This window comes from Phyllobates terribilis, unplaced genomic scaffold (assembly GCF_046119375.1).
Source record: "Phyllobates terribilis strain yellow unplaced genomic scaffold, ASM4611937v1 Scaffold_3__8_contigs__length_932513732, whole genome shotgun sequence".
NCBI lineage: Eukaryota > Metazoa > Chordata > Amphibia > Anura > Dendrobatidae > Phyllobates > Phyllobates terribilis.
In genome coordinates, this window is record NW_027362763.1 from 393,418,946 (window position 1) to 393,432,820 (window position 13,875).

General features: G+C 42.2%; 1 protein-coding gene across 3 annotated transcripts in view; it reads left to right on the plus strand.

Annotated features, from left to right (window-relative positions):
- COL19A1 (collagen type XIX alpha 1 chain) overlaps positions 1-13,875 on the plus strand; it is a 1,587,177-nt gene that overhangs the window by 407,202 nt on the left and 1,166,100 nt on the right. For all 3 annotated transcript variants that reach the window (XM_073675502.1, XM_073675503.1, XM_073675504.1), the window contains exon 15: positions 286-321. In XM_073675502.1, coding sequence (XP_073531603.1) covers positions 286-321 — 36 coding nt within the window. The remainder of the gene's footprint in view (positions 1-285; positions 322-13,875) is intronic.

Consider the following 13,875-nt stretch of genomic DNA (forward strand, 5'->3'; position numbering starts at 1 on the left):
ACAATTCTATCGCATGAACCTACAACTCCCAGTATGTCCTTAACAATGGTAAGGAGATGCTGGGAATTGTTGTTACTAGACATCATCAGTCTCCAGACCGCATACAGGAATGTCAGTATTGAAGAGATGTAGTCCGTATCGCAAATAAACATTTACATTGAGTTAGCTCTCATTCCACTGCTTCTTTTCATAGCTTTTAAGCCTATAAAAGGGATGATCTGTATCTCAAAGTCAAATGTTATCCATTGCATTGAATCATACTATACGATATTTTTTCTATTTTAGGGTGAAACTGGACCACCGGGGCCAGCAGCATCACCTGTGAGTAAATGTATGAGTTGCAGTTTATCATAAATATATTACGAACTGAAAATTAGGACTTCTTTTCCAATATTCTGCGAGTAACCTTTAAGCAGTCACATGGGAAGAGGCAAATAAAGTTTGTAAAATAGATAAAGATGAATGTATGGTTTATTAATAGTGTACAGTACTGGTCAAAAGTTTAGACACAACTGTTCATGCAGTGGTTTTCCTTGTTTTTATTGGAATGTACATATTGTCCATAACATAATTGTTTTAAGCCAGAATATAGCAAAAAACAATTAACTATTTAAAAAGAAATGACAGTCCATCATTACTTTAGGACATGAAAGTCAGTCAATCAGGAAAATTGCTAAAACCCTGCAGGAATCCTCAAGGGTGGTCATGAAAGACATCAATCGCTATAATGAAACTGGCTCTCATGAAGAAAGGAAGACTAAGCATTACCATATTTTTTGAATTATAAGATGTCCCAGACCATACGTTGCACCTCATCCCCATCCTGGCATACATGACCTCCATTCCATCCCCATCCTGGTATAGGTGGCACCCTCTCATCTCCATCCTGGTATACATGGCCTCCATCAAATCCCCATTCTGGTATGCATGGCCCCCTCATCCCCATCCTGGTATGCATGACCCCCTAATCCCCATCCTGGTATACATGGCACCCCCAACCCATCCTTGTATACATGGCCTCCATCCCATCCCCATCCTGGTATGAATGGCCCCCTCATCCCCATCCTGGTATGCATGGTGTAATAATCACGTATTCGTTCCGAATAGCGAGTACAATGTAAGTAAATGGGAAATGCGAGTAATTTTCTGCTGGACCCTACAAAGGGGTCTGGGGACCTGAGGAAAAGGCTGAAATGGATGGGAAAATGATGAAACAGAATGGGAAGAGCCTGGAGAATATGCCTGCATGCATTTCTGACTCACATATGGTTTCTGGGAATAAGTTTGTCGCAGTGTTACGCCACTTTTACAGATACACAAGAACAACTACCAAACCTAATCTAAATTGCATTTAACAGGCCAAAAAGGTTAAGAAACAGTTTTTCCTGTATAATCACTTGTTTATAAGGCTAAATAAACCAGAGAAACCAAAAAATATCCCTTTTAGAGTTTGTTCACACATATTGTTGTGGCTTTTTTTCGCCTTTTACATTTGGGAGGGCCCTGACTTATACATTTTGTAGGTCCCTCTGTCATACATAATTTTTAGTTCACTATTCCCAAGCACTTTACAAACACAGCTAGAACGTACTAGTAGGTATGTTGATATTTAACCTGAGATGCCTCAGGTGGCTCTGTAACATGCGTTTTGGAGGGACAGTTGTTACTTAGACATTTGAGCAGTCCCTCCATCATTGACACTCAGATAGTGGGATACATATTCCATAGCAGTTTAAAATGTGCCCATTGTAGCGTTGGGCTTGACCCCCTCCTCCGCCACCACCATGTGATACTGCGGCCCTAAATTCAAATGTTCAAAGGGCCTGCAGTAGGCAGGAAAGCTGAGTTTTGTGAGAACCCTCATGTGGCCCTGTAACATACATTTTGAAGTGCCCTCCTCTAGAAATTTTGGAGGTACTTCTTGTGTACATTTGAGAGTGCCCTCGCTTATTCATATTGTAGGGCCCTCACTATTATTTAACTAATTTAAGGGCAGAGACTACAGAGAAAATGACCAAGAGACATGGAGTACTAGAAGGTAGCAGTGAGTACGGCCTACGATCCTCAGACTGGCTGAACTCTGTGAACCGGAAAAATAAAGTTTCACTAGTCAACTGGATGACGAGCTCAAATATATCACTTATACAAGTCAATGGACAAAGGATATATGGTGCCCCCCCTCCAGAATGGGTTGGAGAAGCTTCTCCACATGGCTTAGAGATTTTGATTGTCAATATTCCCCAGATTATATAGCAAAAGAAGACTTCTTGATACTGTACTACTTGGTCCAGTGCAGAATGTGCATCGTATTTCCAAAATTACTCCTGGGGCTGGGTCATAGGTGCAGGAAGATTCCATGACAAGGGCTTCCCTTGACAAACATTATCTACGATGGAGTACTGTAGTAGTTGTGGCTCTCAATTCAAGTTTTCAGAGGGCCATCAGTTGGTTATCAACAGTCAGTGTAAATTTCTATTGAATATGTATCCCCTATCTCAGTCACAATGTGGCACAACCTGTGACAAGGGCCTCCAATAACAAATATTAGTTTGGTAGGACTACTGTACATTCTAGATTTGTCCACTGCACAATGTGCATAGGGTTTGTAAAAATTAGCCCTATGGGCTGAGTCATGGTTGATGTAGGAAGCCCCCATCCCAAGGGTCTCCAATCACAAATAGTAGTTAGGCTTGAGTACGAATACTGTCCTGGTTTGTCCACTGCACAATGTGCAAAGGATTTGTAAAAATTAGCCCTATGTGCTGTGTCATGGTTGACTCACTATTTTGGCTGTGCCTGTGACAGCTAGCTTGGCTTGTGCCATCAACATCTGAAAATCTGTCAACAAAACCCAAAATGCCAAAAAAGCCTGTTGTTAAGGGACGTGGACGTGGTGTTGTCAGTGATGCTCGAGAAGGCATTCAGCCTGTATCCGGTCAGAAGAAGCTTGATGCATCCACTATGTTCCTGGAAAAAGTTCCCGCTCTGGAACGTAAATTTGTGTGGAAGCCAGAAGAGCATGAGCAGATTCTGTCTTGGATAGCAGACAAGGCCTCTACACATTTGTCAAGCAGCAACAAATCTTCCACGACCACACAGTCTACTGTGGATACAAAGAAGGCTGGTTGCTTCTAATCCTGAAACTGGTTCTCCTTCCTCCCACCATTATCAGTCACAGGAGACATATGACCCCAAGCTTGGCCACTCCGAGGATCTGTTTGGTACGTATCCTTTGGTTGGCTCTGGCCTATCACCATGCAGCATTGACAAGAGGAGGTGGCGTGCGTTGATGCTCAAGTATTTTAGACCCTGCGGCCAGAAGAAAGCCACTTGGAGGAATGTAATTTACTGTCTCCAGAGGTGGAGGCTGATGATGAGACACAGTTGCCATCAGGTAAGCCTACAATGTCAACTGGGAAGGGGGATGAGATAGAAGACGAGGTGGTCGATGATGAGTCCACTGATCCGACCTGGACCTTTGGCACGCATATCCATCTTCCTCTGTGTTGCTGTCATGGCTATGTAGCACCAGCACAGGCAACAAGGGGTCGTGGTTTGCCTAGAGTGAGAGCAGGGTCAACTGTTCTCAAGAGCACCCCTCTGTGCGCCAAGTCAGGGCTAAGGGGTGTTCAGCTGCTGTGTGGAATTTTTTTTTTCTGAAAGTCCTTCAGAGAAAAACATTGCTGTCTGTAGCATCTGCCATACCAAGTGGAGCAGAGGCCAGCGAAAAGACAACCTGAGCATCACCAGTATGAGAAACCACATGGCAGCCAAGCAGCCCAGTAGGTGGGCAGAACACCAAACACCAGGGTACCAAATCTGCATCTGCGGGTCAAGCCAATAATAATAATAATAATAATACTCTTTATTTATATAGCGCCAACCTTTTCCGCAGCGCTTTACAATTCAGAGGTTCATATTCAACAGTCATAAGTAACATAGCTAAAGATAATACAATAATTAAAACAAAAATAATGACGACCCTGCTCGTAAGAGCTTGCAATCTACAATGAGGTGAGGGTGATACAAAGTACAGGCCTTATTTACAATGATGGTCCAGCCATCTTGAGGGGATGAGGGATAGATAAAGGCGGCATGAGCTCATCACCAGTCAGTATCTGTAGTGCTTTTGGGTTCGGTGGAGACTTATGCCATGTCGCCTGGGCTATGTTCTTCAGAATCTGCTGTTCAAGAAGCAGGCACTCATACCTCCTGCCCACAAGCTGCGGTTGCTCACACTCAACAAACATCAACCACATCCACTTCCTTGTACCAGCAAAGCGTCCAATTGTCTGTGCCTGAGAGCTTGGAAAGAATGCATAAATACCCAGCCACGCACTCACAGGCACAAATACTAAACTCACACATTGCCAAATTGCTAGCTGTGGAGATGTTGCCGTTTAGGCTTGTGGGAACACAGTCTTCCGTGATCTCTTGGCTGTGGCTGCCCCACGATATAGTGTTCCCAGCCGCCACTACTGTTCCTGCTGTGCCGTCCCTGCATTGCACAGGCACACGTTAAACAATCTGAACCGTGCTCTCACCAATGCCGTAACCCGGAATGTCCACCTAACAACAGACACCTGGACAAATTGTTGTGTACAGGGACGATACATTTCTGGCATGGCACACTGGGGGAACCTGGTAGAGGGTGGGACAAAGGCGCCAACTGGAACATCACACATCCCACCTACTCTAAGAATAGCAGGCCCAACTTATTTCAGGGTTTCCACCTCTTCATATTCCACTTCCTCTCTCCTCTTCTCCTGCTCCTCATCCTCTGCTGAATTACTCTCCCCATCACTGCCAAGCTGGGACCTGTGCAACAGCGCATCGGCAAAGTGGCTGAAGCTGATCTGTTTAGGTCAGAAAGCACACACTGCAACAGAGCTGTGGCAAGTTTTAAAACAACAGACCGATCAGGGGCTCTCCCCGCTGTACCTCCAACTTGGTCTGGTCATCTGTGATAATGGGCAAAACCTGGTGGCGGCTTTAATGATCGGCAAGCTGGTACACGTGCCATGCATGGCTCACGTGCTGAACCTAGTTGTTAAGAAATTTCTGAAAACTTTCCGTGACTTGCCGTACCTACTTGAGAAGGTGCGCTGTATTAGCGCCCATTTCCGCTATTCCTCTACTGCTTTTGCTGCTTTTACAGCGCTGCAAAAGCGCTTGAATTTGCCAAGTCACTGACTCATTTGTGACCTGCCCATGCGGTCGAATTCCACCTATCACATGTTGGCAAGGATAAGTGAACAGCAGAGGGCAGTAGCTGAATATCAGCTTCAGCATGCCGGTCAGACTGAGAGTCAGCAACTACACATAACAACTGTCGAGTGGGTGTGGATCGCTGACATTTGTGAGGTTCTTGAGAACTTTGAGTACTGCACCAAACTTGTCAGCGGTGATCAGGCTATTATCAGTGTAACCATCCTACTGCTGTGTCTCTTGAAACAATCACTGCATAATCTCAAAGAGGAAGCTTTGAGTGTCCAGCATGTTTGTATGGAGCCAGATTTCCCAATGGGTGATACAAACCAACCCAGCCAATATTCTGAGGCAACATTGGGTGATGAGGAGGAAGAGGACTTGTTTTTCTGTGCTATCGAGGGGATTCGTAATGTTACAGAGGGGACACCCAACCCAGGCTTCATGTCTGTCCAGCCTGGATGGGCTGGAGAGGAGGAGGTGGAGGAGGAGGAGGAGGTGAGTCAGCATGAGGAGAGGATGGATACTGTTTCTACTGTTGGGGACACAGAACATTTGCCTTTTTGCAGCTTGGCCCACATGGCACAGTTCATGTGTAAGTGTCTGTGGCAAGACCCTCAGGTGATACACATTTTATCCAACAGTAATAATAATAATAATTTTTATTTATATAGTGCCAACATATTCCGCAGCACTTTAAAATTAAGCGGAGACAAGTACACACAATAAATTCAATACAAGGTAAGATAGTTTAAACAGTTACATTAGGAGTGAGGTCCCTGCTCGCAAACTTACATTCAACAAGGAAATGGGTGGACACAATAGGTGAAAAGTGCTTGTTATTTCAGGCCAGGCAATTATAATAAGTAGGGATTTTCATATAAGACTTCATGATCCGGTCATCAGCCAGTATCTTTAAGTGCAATAATCAAGTATTGAGTGTAATTATCGTGTGCATGGAGGGAGTGGAGACAGATGAATAGTAGGGTGCAGATTCATAATAATATTTAGAAGGAGGGAACAGGGGAAAGTTAGTTTGCTGAGTAGTTGAGGTGGTAGGCTTGTTTAAAGAGATGGGTTTTTAAAGCGCGCTTGAAGACGTGGTGGCTAGGCATCAGTCGGATCGTCTGGGGTAGAGCATTCCAGAGAACTAGTGCAGCACGAGAGAAGTCTTGGAGACGGAGGTGCGATTTTCCAATTATGGGGCATATTAGTCTTTGGTCATTTGTAGAACAGAGGGCATGTGTAGGGCAATAGACAGAGTTGAGAGAGGAGATATAAGGCGGTGCAGAACTGTGAAGAGCTTTGTGGGTGAGAGTGATGATTTTAGATTGGACCCTGTAGCAAATGGGCAACCAGTGTAATGACTGGCACAAGATGGAGGCATCGATGAAGCGGCTGGACAGAAATACGACCCTGGCTTCCGCATTCAGGACGGATTGAAGTGAAGAAAGTTTGATAAGAGGGAGACCGATCAGAAGAGAGTTGCAGTAGTCCAGACGAGAGTGAATAAGAGTTTTAGCAGTTTCAAAGGTGAGAAAAGGTCGGATTCTGGAGATGTTTTTAAGGTGCAGGTGACAAGATTGACCTATACTGGTTGGCCACCTTTCTCGATATGGTAAAAGGAGAGATTTCCTTCTCTACTTTTGGAGTCAACAAAGAGTTTTACAATTGAATTGTTCAAGAGGGCCGGTGTAGATCAGTTGCTGAAAACATCACCCTCAGACAATGCTGGTGGCAGAGGTACCAGCTCTTTTCAACACCAAGGGATAATGAGGAGAGACAAGAACACCAGCTCCAACAGAGGTGGGGGGAAAATGTGCACAAATTGGGCAGTTTTGAATAAACCAGCAGAACAGTAAAGGCTATCTGTGCCCGTAACAATTCCAAGGACCGGTAAGTTGCAGAACATGGTCAAGGGGTTCTTAAGTGACCATATTTGCGTCCTTTCTGACGCTTCAGTTCCCTTTAATTATTGGGTGCCTAAACTGAACACTTGGCCCAACCTCTCCTTATATGCCTTGGAGGTACTGGCCTGCATGGCTGCTAGTGTGGTGTCTGAGCATGTTTTCAGTTCCGCTGTTGCAATCATCACTGATAAGCGCACACGGCTCTCTACAGAAAATGCAGACAGACTTACTCTGATTAAATTCAACAAGGACTGGATATCTCCACAGTTTGTAATCCCTCCAGATGACAGCAAGCCAACCTAAATTCACCAAAAATGAAGATTCATGCTACTGCTGTTAACGTCACCCCCTTCCCATAAGAACCCGTTTCCTTCCTCCATCAACCATGACTCAGCCCATAGGGCTAATTTTTACAAACCCTATGCAGATTGTGCAGTGGACAAACCAGGACAGTATTCCTATTTCAGCCTAACTACTATTTGTGATTGGTGGCCCTTGGGATGGTGGCTTCCAAAATAGTGGTTAAAATGGCCTGGTGCGTGCTTTGTAGCAGGCAGTAGGAAATGTGTGGACTACTGCTTTGTGCAGGGCACTCAATGATTTTTTAAGTGGACTAATATGGACAGAAGGCAGGCTGACACCCCAAAATAGTGGTTAAAATGGCCTGGTGCGTGCTTTGTAGCAGGCAGTAGGAAATGTTTGGACTACTGCTTTGTGTAGGGCACCAAACGCCTTTTTAAGTGGACTAATGTGGACAGCAGAAGCCAGGCTGTGACCCCTAAAACAGCAGGGAAAATAGATCGGTGCTAAAAAAAAAAGGCAGCAAAAAATGCTACTTCTGTGTTTGCTAGAAAAATATTGCTTTGCCTCTGACAAGAGCTGTTTTAAGATGGACACTGGAAGAACACTACCTAATACACTCCCTACCTAATACACAATCTCTCCCTCCCTGTACTCTGACTTTGTTGTGTGCCTTCAGCTCTGAAAAGAGCTATTTTTTGGTGGTATTATGGAGCTAGTGAGCAGCTCCTTTAAACACAGAACTAGTATATACTGCAGGTAGCCCTTAAAAGGGCTTTTGTTTTATCAAGAGGCCTAAACACTCTCCCTAGCAGCTCAGCGATCTCTCCCTAGACTATTACAACGCAGGCTCCAGATGCAATGTGCACAGAATGGCAGTGGCAGGGCTTAAATAGACCCTGTGACGCTGGGCGGCCAGCCAATCACAGTAATGCCACAACCAAGATATCTGCGGCATTACTGTGATTGGTTAAGAAGCCCAGCATGTTTAGTGGCTGCAAAAAAGGCGCCAAAACTGCAGGGCGGGACATCCGAATATAGAGAGGTGAGTACACAAATACTCGCAGAATAACGAGTAACCCGAATACCGTACTATCCGTGCGAATAGTAACGAATACACTCGCTCATCACTATTTATCACATATTTATCACAGTTTCATAACTGACTGTGCCCTAGAGATGCTGTGAGTGACAACTCAGCCACCCTATGGAATCTGGAGTGTGCTGGAATGTTGGTTTTGTGAGTGACAATCCAGTCATCCAATCTGATCCTGGGGTGAGCAGGTCTGTCAGCATTTTGATTGACAGCCCTGTTGGTCAATCTGGCCTAGTCTGCAGGTGCATCTCTTCCTTAATCATTTGCAAGGTATTTAGCTGGCTACCTGTTAGTAATCAGTGTTGGTTGTAGCTTTGCTTTAGCTAGGTGTGTGTGCTAACTATGTGCCTGACTTCTGATCTTGTTTATGACCTCGGATCTGTTATGACAATTCTTGTGGATATCCCTTCTAGTTTTGATGCTCTCTGACTTAAGGTATCTGATGCCGGACTTGGCCTCTGATTATCTGTTTGTTGTACTCCCTGGTGTTGACATACCCTTCTGCCATTTGACGCCGGACTGTTTCCTGTTTCCCTGGACCTCATGCTGCGATCCAAAGAAATTCAAGAGCAAATGAGAAACATAGTAATTGATATCTATCAGTCTGGAAAAGGTTATAAAGCCATTTCTAAACCTTTGGGACGCCAGCAAATCACAGTGAGAGCCATTATCCACAAAGGGCAAAAACATGGAACAGTTCTGAATCTTCTCAGGAGTAGCCGGCCAACCAAAATTACCCCAAGAGCGCAGCGATGACTTATCCAAGAGATCACAAAAGATCCTACAACAACATCCAAAGAACTGCATGCCTCACTTGCTTCAGTTAAGGTCATTGTTCATGACTCCACCATAAGAAAGATACTGGGCAAAAATGACATGCATGACAGAATTCCAAGATGAAAACCACTGCTGAGCAAAAAGAACATAAAAGCTCGTCTCAGTTTTGCCAGAAACATCTTGATGATCGCCAAGACTTTTGGGAGAATACTCTGTGGAATGTCGAGACAAAAGTTTAACTTTGTGGAAGGTGTATGTTCTATTACATCTGGTGTAGAAGTAACACAGCATTTCAGAATAGGAGCATCATACTAACATTAAAATATGGTGGTAGTGGTGTGATGTTCTGGAGCTTTTTTGCTGCTTCAGGACCTGGAATACTTGCTGTGGTAAATGAAACCACGAATTCTGCTGTCTACCAAAAAATCCTGAAGGACAATGTTCAGCCATCTGGTGTTGACCTCAATCTGAAGCACACTTGGGTTATGCAGCAGGACAATGATCCAAAACACACCAGTAAGTCCAACTCTGAATGGCTTAAGAAAAACAAAATTAAGACTTTGGAGGGGACTAGTCAAAGTCCTGACTTTAATCCGATTGAGATGTTGCGGCATGACCTTAAAATAGCAGTTCATGCTCGGAAACCCATCAGTGTGGCTCAATTACAACAATTTTGCAAAGATGAGTGGTCCAAAATTCCTCCAGAGCGTTTTTAAAGACTTATTGCCAGTTATCACAAACGCTTGATTGAAGTTGTTGCTCCTAAGGGTGGCCCAACCAGTTATTAGGTTTAGGGGGCAATCACTTTATCACAAAGGGCCCTGTGGGTTTGGATTTCTTTTTCCCTTAATAATAAAGACCTTCATTTAAAAACTACATTTTCTGTTTACTTGTGTTATCTTTGTCTAATATTTAAATTTGTTTTGTGATCTGAAACATTTATGTGTGACAAACATGCAACAGAATAAGAAATCAGGAAGGGGGCAAACACTTTTTCACATCACTGTACATATTATGATAAACATCGCTCTGCCCATGATGTACTGCACCAAGTGTGGTCACCAAAAATATATGGTCTCCTAAGTATGTTCCAATAAGTACAAGGAAAACCATTGCATGAACCGGTGTGTCTTAGCTTTTCACCCTTACTATATACTGGATCTCCAGAATGCTTAGCAAGACTTTTAATCCTAGTATACAGTAGTTGACCATTCGCATTGCAGAAGTAATATATGGCATTTAAATGCATTACTAGGTGATGGCAAATCAGAAGCCAGACGGACAGAATTCAGTTGATTACATTGCTTATCCCCCTGAGGACACAACGATGTTTCCTTTTCCATGTTTTGCTTTTTACTGCATACTTTTGAAAAGCCATAACTTTGTTTTTTCATTTTGACATAGCCATCAAAGGGTTTACTTATGGAATCAGTTGTAGTTTTGAATACCAGCATTCATTCCACCAAAACATGCATGGAAAAAAATAATCTATGTGGGTGAAAAAAAATACAGCTATTACACCATTGTTTTTTTGTGTGGGATGCTTTTATAACATTATTTTTCTGGTAAATTTTTGTTCTGCTTCAATTCTTTCTCCTTTTGGTATGTTATGTATTAAATAAAACTGTTTTATTTTGGAAGCTTCTGTTACTTAGCTTTAATTTAACTTTTGTGATAAAAACGTGCAGATTACATTCACATGCAATTTTTACCTGAGGGACTTCCTCTTTTCATTAAACTCTGTTGGAATAATCCACAAAAAAAAGCATATTTACCGCAAGAGAAATTGACATTTTTCGGATTTCAAAAGTGCACCGCAGGCCACTTTACGCTGTGTAAAAACAAAATGCACAATGGTCATGGGATTTATAGAAATCCCATACACTTTACTGGAAATGTAATAGGCTGCCTTTATTTTTTTGCAGCGAAAATCCACAGAGTCAAAAAACGCATCAAATACTCTTCCTGGGAACTTAGCCTAACTACTTAAAAAAAAAAAAAAAAAAAAGCTAAATAAAAATTGCTTTGTTTCACTATATTATTAAAGATATAACTTTTTAAATCTTCTGTCGATTGAGTTTTATGAAGGCATTTTTTGTGAGGCATTCTACTTGATACTCATACTCTGCTGTTCAGATGACATATTCTGTCACATATTTGCAATAATCTCCAATTTCCTGTATGCTATACAGTTTGTCTCTTTTTTTTATAGCAAATCCTATGTTTTAATCAATTTTATCAAAAGTTATATTTTAACTTTTCAAATTTTTACTATGTATGTATATATACAGTACAGACCAAAAGTTTGGACACATATTCTCATTTAAAGATTTTTCTTTATTTTCATGACTATGAAAATTGTACATTCACACTGAAGGAATCAAAACTATGAATTAACAGATGTGGAATTATATACTTAACAAAAAAGTGTGAAACAACTGAAAATATGTCTTATATTCTAGGTTCTTCAAAGTAGCCACCTTTTGCTTTGATGACTGCTTTGCACACTCTTGACATTCTCTTGATGAGCTTCAAGAGGTAGTCACCGGAAATTGTCTTCCAACAATCTTGAAGGAGTTCCCAGAGATGCTTAGCACTTGTTGGCCCTTTTGCCTTCACTCTGCGGTTCAGCTCACCCTAAACCATCTCGATTGGGTTCAGGTCTGGTGACTGTGGAGGCCAGGTCATCTGGCATAACACCCCATCACTCTCCTTCTTGGTCAAATAGGCCTTACACAGCCTGGAGGTGTGTTTTGGGTCATTGTTCTGTTGAAAAATAAATGATGGTCCAACTAAACGCAAACCGGATGGAATAGCATGCCACTGCAAGATGCTGTGGTAGCCATGCTGGTTCAGTATGCCTTCAATTTTGAATAAATCCCCAACAGTGTCACCAGCAAAGCACCCCCACACCATCACACCTCCTCCACCATGCTTCACGGTGGGAACCAGGCATGTAGAGTCCATCCGTTCACCTTTTCTGCATCGCACAAAGACACGGTGTTTGGAACCAAAGATCTCAAATTTGGACTCATCAGACCAAAGCACAGATTTCCACTGGTCTAATGTCCATTCCTTGTGTTCTTTAGCCCAAACAAGTCTCTTCTGCTTGTTGCCTGTCCTTAGCAGTGGTTTCCTAGCAGCTATTTTACCATGAAGGCCTGCTGCACAAAGTCTCCTCTTAACAGTTGTTGAAGTGATGTGTCTGCTGCTAGAACTCTGGCATTGACCTGGTCTCTAATCTGAGCTGCTGTTAACCTGCAATTTCTGAGGCTGGTGACTCAGATAAACTTATCCTCAGAAGCAGAGGTGACTCTTGGTCTTCCTTTCCTGGGGCGGTCCTCATGTGAGCCAGTTTCTTTGTAGCTCTTGATGGTTTTTGCAACAGAACTGGGGGACACTTTCAAAGTTTTCCCAATTTTTCGGACTGACTGACCTTCATTTCTTAAAGTAATGATGGCTACTCGTTTTTCTTTACTTAGCTGCTTTTTTCTTGCCATAATACAAATTCTAACAGTCTATTCAGTAGGACTATCAGCTGTGTATCCACCAGACTTCTGCACAACACAACTGATGGTCCCAACCCCATTTATACGGCAAGAAATCCCACTTATTAAACCTGACAGGGCACACCTGTGAAGTGAAAACCATTTCCGGTGACTACCTCTTGAAGCTCATCAATAGAATGCCAAGAGTGTGCAAAGCAGTCATCAAAGCAAAAGGTGGCTACTTTGAAGAACCTAGAATATAAGACATATATTTTCAGTTGTTTCACACTTTTTTGTTAAGTATATAATTCCACATGTGTTAATTCATAGTTTTGATGCCTTCAGTGTGAATGTACTATTTTCATAGTCATGAAAATACAGAAAAATCTTTAAATGAGAAGGTGTGTCCAAACTTTTGGTCTGTACTGTATATAAATATATGCTTTTAAAATTATGCCTTCAAAGTGAAGCCTTACCTTCATTTTCAAAATTTTAAAACTAAGTAAAGCCTACGTATTTGTTCTTTTCCATGTGATATGTAGACACATAATATCTGATATGTGACAACATGTCAGCTTTTCTTATGTTTTGAAGCGGAATGTGATTATACTTGTTCTTATAGAGCTTATAATATAATTTCATATTGTTTTTCTAAATTTAATTTTCTTAAAGTATCTGTTACCAGATTTCACAAAATTAACTGGATGTATTAACATTTAATATTAAGCAGAAAAAATTGTTTCAGAAAAGATTAAAGAACCATTCTAACATGGATTTTCAATATAAGTACACAGGCTCATCAGGTCTAAGAGGTCTGCAGAGTAATTTACTGATAAATAATAAAGGGTATTTAGTTAACATAATTTTGATCAAAATAATGTAAAAGCCATCCCACCACATCACTGTAACCCTTATGGGACAGTCCTAACTCTAATATTAAAACCTTACCATTTGTCAAGTGACATACATATGGATAAGGGCAGAGAGACTGAACCCATAGTAGAAGCATAGACCTGAGAGGCAGAATGAACCTTTCAGCTCAGACAAAGGGCAGCCACACCCTTATATGCATTAAAGCACACTAAACTGCAAAGAA